A 9685-nucleotide genomic window follows, 5' to 3' on the forward strand; every position below is an offset into this window, starting at 1 on the left:
CATTTGGCGGCAGCGCACTTCTGCGCATGTGCAGTCGGTGGCAGCCGCTTCTGCGCGTGCATGAATCATGGCAAACCCGGTATTTACTTCCGGGTTTGCTGTGGTCGCAACTTGGATTGGGCCCTAGTAGAGGTTCTACTGTACTCAGAAGAATCTGACATCCTAGGCTTCTTTGGGAGGAAGGGCCGGATTTAAATTTAATAATAATGATAATAGTATTAGCATCTGCCACTTCCCACAACTGGCAAGGATGCTTAAACACAAGTAAACCATTAAAATTCTCTTTGCAAATGTGACTTAATTTTGAATATGATACAGAATAATATACAAAAAATTAATTCAATCTTTATTGAAAGATTATCATGGATAATGAAGGTACATCTCTGTTTGCATTCACATAATAGTATTATTGAATAAAAAGGCTGAAGATGGGCTGAACTAGAATAAAAACATTGAAAACAAGAATAAATCCAGCACAGACAAAAGCTAAACCTAAAATTTGAAGGCCTGGCACAATAAAAAGGTTTGGATTTGTTGACTAGAACTGTAGTTAAAAGGTCAGGCAACTCATTTTAGGGATAACAATCCATAACATTATGGCAGAAAGCTCTGTCCTATGGAACCAATAAGTTTACTTCCTCCAGACAGGGATGCTACCACAGCCAATCATATGGGGAAGCTCTTCAGAAGAGAGGAGAGACAAAAAGGCACAGGTAGTGTCAATTCCTATTATAAACATCAGAAACTGTCAGGATACAACTGACCTGGGAAAGTATACATTTCTGAAGTACAATCACATTGTTTCGTTGCTTATTAAATTATGGCAGATCTATAACACATGATCAAAAACGATTATTTTGTTATTTGTCTACTGTACCTTTATCAGGAGCTCTTTTAGGGATGGTAAATTTTTTCAAACGACTTTGATCTGGCAAAAATATACCCTTTGCATTTGACGTTATGTTTTTCTGTATCACGTCCATCTTTGGTTCCTTTTCTATTTTGTCTTCAACCTAAATCAGTAATGAATTGCAGAAACTGTTATTAAAACTGTAACTTGTTTTTTCTTACTTCCTCCCAGTCTCTCTCTCTTGTCCCATAAACCTTGAGCCTGAGAGCAGAGAGTGTCCCCAATGAAATTTGTACACCACTCTGGGAACTCTTGTGGACTGAAAAGTGATAAAAATGCCAATAACCGTAGTAGTAGTAACATTTGCTTTCTACACAATTACTTTATTGTCTCTACATATCTCCCATCATTGCCCATTCTGTTTCTGTTTTTAATTCCTACTGCATCTGGATGTTCAAATTCCCTATTAACTCTGAAGCAGGAATGACTCTTTTCCACCCCAAAAGTTTAATAATAGAAGAATGCATTTCAGTGCAGGAAAGTTAAAGTCCCCCCCCCCCCCAAAAAAAATACCACTAGGCTCAGTAACTGCCTATGGTAACTGCAATTAAATTGGGTTATCAGTTGTTACTTTTGTTTTGCACTGAAGAACATGCAGTAATATATTTAAATGAGAGATGTAAATAGAAATTTAAAATATGTGTAAGCATATTAAAAATTAAATGTAAGCATATTAAAAATTGCAACTGCTTTTATTCTTGCACTTTTATCTGAAGTATCACATTTCACAACTGTGGTTTGTATCCCAAGTTCTACAGAGTAGACCCACTGAACTAAATGAACCTAAAAAGGTAAGAGGTAAAGGACCCCTGACAGTTAAGTCCAGTCGCAGACGACTCTGGGGTTGCGGTGCTCATCTCGCTTTATAGGCCGAGGGAGCCAGTGTTTGTCCAAAGGCAGTTTTCCCAGGTCATGTGGCCAGCATGACTAAGCCACTTCTGGCGAAACCAGAGCAGCACACAGAAATGCTAGACCTATTAATCTACTTGCACTTTTTTTGGCGTGATTTCGAACTGCTAGGTTGGCAGGAACTTAGGTTAGTCTTATCCATTGATTTCAAGGGGTATACTTTGAAAGTTGTTGAATGCAACCGTATAAGGTAAAATAATCAACCAAATACTGTTATTACTATTTCAGAAGCAATTCTGAGGGGCGTTTTTTTTTTGTTAAGAAGTTTAAATTTACATGTGTGTGTTTTTTACAGCAGTAACTCTTGAGCTAAGGGAATGAATTATGGTGGGCTGTTATTTATGAACTAGGCACTAGAGGGAGATACAGTACGTGTTTCCCAGCCAAAACAATGGCACAGAAGTCTCCAACATTATTATTTCCATTCTCTACAAAACTGTATTCCAAGGATGCTTGTATTCCAAGGACCTTGGAATACAAACTATTCATGGAGGTCTATTAGCACCAAAGGTCTTATGCATCTCCAGCAATATGTAACATTTTGAATATCAATACAACTGCAGATAATTTGCACAACCAGCATTTATCACAGAGCTATGCAATCTATGGGATGTGGGTGGCACTGTGGGTTAAACCACAGAGCCTAGGGCTTGCTGATCAACAGTTCAAAAGCATGTCAAAGTGCAAGTAGATTAATAGGTACTGCTACAGTGGGAAGGTAAATGGGTAAACGCCGTTTCCGCGTGCTGTTCTGGTTCACCAGAAGCAGCTTTGTCATGCTGGCCACATGACCTGGAAGCTGTACGCCGGCTCATAGCTGTCAAGTTCTCCCTTTTTTAAAGGGAAATTCCCTTATGCTGAATAGGCTTCCTCGTGAGAAAAGGGAAAACTTGACAGCTATGCAGCAGCTCCCTCGGCCAATAACGCGAGATGAGTGCTGCAACCCCCGAGTCAGTCACGACTGGACCTAATGGTCAGGGGTCCCTTTACCTTTTATGCAGTCTATGGGGGTGAGGGTAAAGAAAAGTGTGTGGGCATACTGAATTACTGAAATTGGTTACAAGTTTTTCGTTCTTTATTTGTCTGGAACATCAAAATAGAGCTCAACCAGTCTGTCATTGAATCTCCAAAACAAGCATATCCATGATTGGATGATTATAGCTTTCAAGATCTACACTAATTTTCTCCAGTCAAAACAGTTATATGACAATTTCCAGGAGTCTAGCATTCTGTTTCCAGAATGGCCAACCTGATATCTATTCAGCCTGGCAGGATGGGGTGGGGAGAGATCTTCAGATCTGCTAAAGAAATGAATGGGACTCCTACCTCCCCCAAACTCTTGCTGTGCTGTATAGTGCTACAGGGCTTCTAGGTCCAACCCTGAACATTCAATAGCTAATCGGATACAGGCAAAGAGAGAATTCTCAGCATGCACCCAGCCAAACCCTAATTCTCACCCTCCAGGACATTGCAGTTTTCTTGACATGCTATCTTCCTAAACTCTGATTCAAAACAATCATTGAGAGTATGCAGATTAAGATCACCTGTAAGCATGTTGATACTTGAGACTAAAATGTCAGATTTAGCACATTATACTGAGAAACTACTAATAAAGTTTTATACTTTTTGAAGAGGTTTAATAAATAATAATAATAATTTATTATTTATACCCCGCCCATCTGGCTGGGTTTCCCCAGCCACTCTGGGTGGCTTCCAACAAAATATTAAAATGCAATAGTCTATTAAACATTAAAAGCTTCCCTAAAAGTCTGGTAGTTGTTTTTCTCTTTGACATCTGGTGGGAGGGCATTCCACAGGGCATGTGCCACTACTGAGAAGGCCCTCTGCCTGGTTCCCTGTAACTTGGCTTCTCGCAGCGGGGGAACTGCCAGAAGGCCCTCGGCTCTGGACCTCAAGTGTCCAGGCAGAACAATGGGAGTGGAGACGCTCCTTCAGGTATACTGGACCGAGGCCGTTTAGGGCTTTTAAGGTCAGCACCAACACTTTGAATTGTGCTCGGGAAAAAGTAAAGATCCGTGACAAAGAAGGTTTGTTTGAGAGTTTCTCCTAAAATGTACCCTTGAGTTTAACTGTGCAATTAACATTGGGCACAAGGCATCCCAGAACAGCTGTCACTTACAGAAGAGCTGTTTCCATCCCTGAATATTAAACATGCAGAAATATTTTTTACAGTAACAAATTTCTGAAATCAAGCTTAGTTTATTTTTTATACTTCTAGGAAGAATATGCATTTCAATACAGACTAAAAGACAGACTAGTTACACCATATATTATGGCACAATACTAAACCATTGCCTATGTTACCAGACCAGCTAGAGGAAACAAAATTCTGATTTCTCTAAGAAATGCCAATTATCTTTTTATATTTTTGTCATGTTTGTTATGCTTTTGCTCTGTTCACTTATTTCCTCACACTGAATTACCACAATAGCAGCTGCTGACGTGGCAGCACTGACTTGACCTCCAGTCTGCAGCTTACTGGGAGGAGAGGAAGGAGGTGGTAATATGGTGCAAATGCACCAGTGGAGTTCATCCAGCATTCCTGCTGGTGTATTTGCTCCATACCAACCTCAGCTCTCTTCTCAATAAGCCACAACAATGCACCACTCCTCCACCACATGCTACAACATTATGATGGCTAGTTAATACAATATATAAGAATACTCTCTAGAATATACAATCTAATCAACATCAGACTTAAAAACAGGATACACGTTTCATATATCATATATATAGTCATATTCATGTAGCTTGACAAAAGAAACTACTGTAATTCAATTTTTGACCTATCTCCTAGTAAAGAGAATGTTTCTGATAGCCATGCCTTATCATCTACACAACATATTGTGTAGAATAAGTCTGCCTTATCATCTACACAACATATTCAATTGCTTGTGCTGGGTTTTGCAAATCTATTAATCTAGTTTGATGTGGTGTTCACTTTGCTGCAATTAAGGACAGTTGACATATTCTACGTTTTGCCCCTAATAACTTTTCAGAAGTCTAATATTAACCTGCCTACACACTTACAATGCATTTTCCTCTCAAAAGAATTCTCAGCACTGTAGTTTACCCCTCAGAGTTACAAAAGCAACCATTAACAAACTACAATACCTAGAACTCAGAGGGAAAATGTGTTTTGAATGTGATTTAAAGGTATAGCATGTAGACACAAGAAGATTCCTTTTTAATATTATCCTAACAAATCACACAATTAAAAAGCTATACATTCTATAAAAGTGTAGAATTCTTAAACAATCTCCTTTATGTACTTTAATTCTTTTCTGGGTGGCAAGATAAAACATCCAAACATCAGCACTTGAAAATGTTAGTAACAAAACTGGTGTATTTTGTGTCTGTTAACTTTAACATTTTCTACAGAATATTTGAACCAAGGGTATATTATGGTAATTATTATTCCTCCATTTGCTACACTAATTATCCCCCACCCCTTACTTTCAGGAGTGGCTGGACCTTTTTGAAATATCACAATTAAAATATGCAAGCTGTGAAAACCAAAACCAAGCAGAAATATGTTGCTTAAAGTTACCTTTTCAACCAATTATTTGGGAAGATTTTTGTTTCTTAAAAAGGATTTAATACTTCCTTTCATGGAAAGATTTTCTTTAAAAAATCTGGATTGGAAGTTACTTACTAACTACAGCAAATGAAACACCACATCAACAATGAATCAAACCAAACTGTCATAATATAGTTGTTTTTTAACCTTTTGAGAATATATTTGTCCATTATGCAAACAAACACAGGCCATAACACATTGCTAGTTTAAAGTAAAAGTTTCCAAAAAGATCTAAAACTCAATGTTTAACTTCAGAAATTCCACTGATTGTTTAAAAGGATTTTATTCTTAACATGTTCAGGGTTCATTTAAGTCACGCACTTACCTGTACTCTGTTTTAGCTATTAGATTCACCTTAATGAACAACAAGGACAAAGAGTGGGAACTTTGCACTTCATTGCAATTTTAGAAAACCCAATAAAGCAGATTTGATTTTTTAAAAAAAGTAAAAACAGAATCAGCAACAAATTTCTGAAAATGCTTTACACAGGTGAAGTAAATAGAAGGATATGAGAGAATAAACTATCATAGGCAGGAATAGGCTCACCTAGTGATCATTTTTACCGTATGAACTTCAACGAGTATATGCATGCTCTCAAGTTAAATCATTTTTAAAGTGTTACCAGAGGGGACAGCATTACAGTACAGCAAATCAGGCTGCGATCTTCAACCTCTCGTACACTGAACTTAATTTTAAGTAAATTGGGAGCAGTTCAGCAATAAAACAAGAAACTGGGAAATAACACATCACCAGTTAAGTTAGCCCTTAAAACCATTTAATCACCTTAAATATATTTATCAAGGTAAATGGGTAGTTCCTCCCACTAATGTCAACATATATGGTATGTATGGGCAACATGCAGGTTTTAATTTGAGTGAACTGAAGGCATGGTGTGCGTGCTCAAAACCAAAGACAAAGCAATTCGTCTAGTTTTAATATTGGTATCTAGAAGGGTGTTTTTTAATTGATACGACTGTAAAGGACCCAAAATGCAAACTGGACTAATTACTCTCACATCAAATAGACAGACCAACCGACGATACACATAGGTTCCAACTCTCAATTTCAGAACTGTATTTCTGCTTTCTAGCGACAGATGACTGACTAGGCTTAAGTTCCACAACTTGTAACTACGAACTCCCACAATAATACCTCAAGAGCACCATCATTTATTCTTCCTTCATTCCCAGCCCTACCACCGATAAGAGACACGAAATCCAAAATCTACTGCGCACATTGAACATTTTCCTCACTACTTTCAAGAGTTGGAGCAAGAACCTAAATCTTAACACCACCAAACAAAACCGAAGTGACAATAACAGCATTTACTTATTACCTCAGAGAAGTCGAGAAACAAGAGGACTTCGCGGGGATTGGGGAAATGAACAGGGTCCAGATCCACCGGAGGGGGGGGGGACCACTCTCACACCGACGGCCCTCGTTCCCTCCATTGCGGGGCAAAATTAAATGTGCCCAATTCGGTTCCGCAGCAGGACATACAAATAACCACTAGCATAGACGGCTTTCATACATACATACATACATACATACATACATACATACATACATACATACATACATACAGTACATGCATATACATATACACACGGCTATTAGCCAGGGCAGTAAAATGGAACCTCCAGGTTCAGGAGCAGTTTGCTGGAGCTTTACCCCGTTGCTGAGCAACAAGAAACTTAAAGAGGGCTTGGGTGGTTTCCCTCAAGCCCTTCTTGTCCTCGGCTATTAGAAACGGGACTCCGGGCCAGAGGGATCCAGAAGTGCAAGCGTCGAACCGCTGAAAACAACGAAAGTTTGCTAATCGTGAGCGACTTCGCTGTTGATTTCAACGGGTCAGCCCTCGAGTGCGAGATTTCGCTCGGGCTGAGGGGCCATCAGGAGACCCGCGGAGGGAGAGAGAGAGAAGCCGCAGGCGGGCATAGAAGTGTGATATGGAAAAACCGCGCGAAGCTAAGCCGACCCCCGCGAAGCAAGCGCGGATAGGGCGCGAAGAAACCTGTCGGTCGGTCACTCACTCTCCCGTCTTCACAGCCGCCGTCCCCTTTCCCCGCTCCTTCGTCGCGTCCCCTCGGCTTCAAGCATCCCTCCGGCTTGCGCTTCGAAGGTGAACTTTTCAGCGCGCCAGCAGCCCCGGTTGTCTCCACAGCGTGCCCGGCCTCTGTCCGCTGCTGTCGCGCCACCGCCACCATCGCGGCGGCTGGCGGGCGAATGGAGCGCGCCAGCAACCGGAGCGGATTTTATAAGCTCCGCCCCCGCCGCCTCTCGCCACGTGCAGCGCGCGGTGCGAGGGAGGGGAGGAGCCAAGGAACTGAGGTTTTCACGCTCCGAAAAAAACGCTCTCCTAGCTCCCACCGCCAAAAGCCAGTTGCAAGCATATTTTACTTTACTTTTCGCCTCCAAGGGGTAGAGCGAACCCAAGGACGGTTGGCTTGGCCAGCCATAATAAACCCCAACCAAACTGAATAATGCATAAACAAGTGAGAAAACATCACCACAAACACACACTGTTCTTCAAGCAGGCTTCCGGACAGATTGGAAATTCCCGATGTTAGTACAGTTCAAGGCAGCCCATCAGAAGCCGTCGTATATTCTAGGACCTAGACAACACTTTCTGTCTTGTTTGTTTTCAGTTCCAATATTTTAAAAATAACTCCCCACCCCATTTGTTCTTTCTCCCATTCCTTCCTCACAGATCTGTGTCTTCTGTGGCTTGAAACCTGTGCAATTGCAAGGTTCTTACAGAGGTTGAATTTCATGACCATTTGGAGACAGGTCAAAAAGCAGGGTAAAAAAATAACAGATAACCAGACACACCGCTGTGCCTCTGGTCTTGAGATGCATGTTTCCAGGGCCCACGCTGTTTTGTGTGTGTGTGATTGCATTTTGCAATTGCAAGTTGCTACTAATGCTGTATTTAAAATGGTTGCAAACTTGCAAGCCGCCCTGGGACCTTGGTGAATAGCAGGTTATTTCTACACCAGGTTTCCCATCCCAACAGGTTTTGTGGTAACAGCAGACAAAAGCTTGCAAGTTCACTCCTTAACATCTTCAGGTAAAGCTAGTGTAGACGCCTAGCTGAAACCCTGCCAGTCAGTGTAGACAATACTGAGCTAGGTGGACTAACGGTCTGACTTTGTATAAGCCAGCTTCCGGTTTTCCTATGTAAAGGGTTGCCATATTTAAAAAACTACAAACCAGGACACCTCAAAAGTTGTTGAGCTTTTAATAGTAGAAGCTACAATAAATTTTGAATTTTGGAGCTTTTTCTGGCATTTTCGGCACAATTTAACCCTCTTTGACAGATTTATCCGAAAAATATTCCAGGATGCCATTTTCAGAGGCGAATTTCAGGACATGTCATGGGAAATCAGGGTGTATGGCATCCCTACACTGCGTAAGGTCTGCTGACTCATTCCTTGATGCAGGCCAGAATTTCAGAATGCTCTGGGAGAGGCATAAACAAGTCCAGCCCAAGATTTACAGAGAATCCTGGAATAACACCTGTAATAAACTTTTAAACAAATTACTTACTCTAAGCTTCAGTCCGGGTTCTTCATTGTAAAAGCCCCAAGCTTCTGAAAACAAGAGTGATGTGCAGAAACCTGCAGATGAAGCTATTTGTGGTATGGAGAGTTTTCAATGGCACGGTATAAATAACCAAGGCGTAAATAAATGCCAATTTGTTTGTTTCATTTTAATGGCTTTTTACTTAGGATTCTAGATGCAGTCTTGCTGAGGAAAATAAAGTTCCAGCTAATTAGCCAAATTCGCCACCTTTATAGAAAGTGTGCTGCAAGTTTGGTCAAGGTCACAGTGACTCTGCAGAAACCCACTTAGCAGCTGCGGGATCTTCTAGCTTACGGGGGGGGGGTAGGCTCTCTCAGCCCTGACTGGCTAAAGGAAAAATCTACTCTCCTGTATCCAGGCTTGCTCTGTTTAAAAACTGATCTTTGACCTGGGTCTGGGCTCCTCTTCGGATGAAGGATCATGTTTCTGCCACCATGTACTGGATGCAACTTGGTGGTGGTCACAGCCTGCCCCTTCTGTTTTCTTGTGTCGTGGAAGCTGAAATTCTAACCTTTACCAGAACTCTGCTGAATCTGGTCTGAAACTCCTACCCTGATGATGGATTTAATGCAGTGATGGACAACCTTTTGAGCTTGGTGTGTCAAAATTCGCCAAAAATCCAACCATAACTCGGGTGGTGTGTCACTTCGAGAAAGAAACCATCATTTTGCGATATTTA

General features: G+C 41.0%; 1 protein-coding gene across 2 annotated transcripts in view; it reads right to left on the reverse strand.

Moving 5' to 3' along the window:
• The window catches only part of TEX15 (testis expressed 15, meiosis and synapsis associated), a 33122-nt gene extending 25494 nt beyond the window's left edge, over positions 1-7628 (reverse strand). Inside the window, exons 1-2 of one of the 2 annotated variants that reach the window (XM_088659053.1) lie at positions 7455-7628; positions 878-1013 (exon numbers count right to left, since the gene is read on the reverse strand). In XM_088659053.1, the coding sequence (XP_088515179.1) occupies positions 878-1013; positions 7455-7628 (310 nt within the window). Of the gene's footprint in view, positions 1-877; positions 1014-7454 lie in introns of those variants that run through there. The other variant, XM_088659052.1, reaches the window with a different exon arrangement.
• Positions 7629-9685: the final 2057 nt, after the last annotated feature.

The sequence above is a fragment of the Zootoca vivipara genome, chromosome 15 (assembly GCF_965207765.1).
Source record: "Zootoca vivipara chromosome 15, rZooViv2.hap1.1, whole genome shotgun sequence".
Lineage (NCBI taxonomy): Eukaryota > Metazoa > Chordata > Lepidosauria > Squamata > Lacertidae > Zootoca > Zootoca vivipara.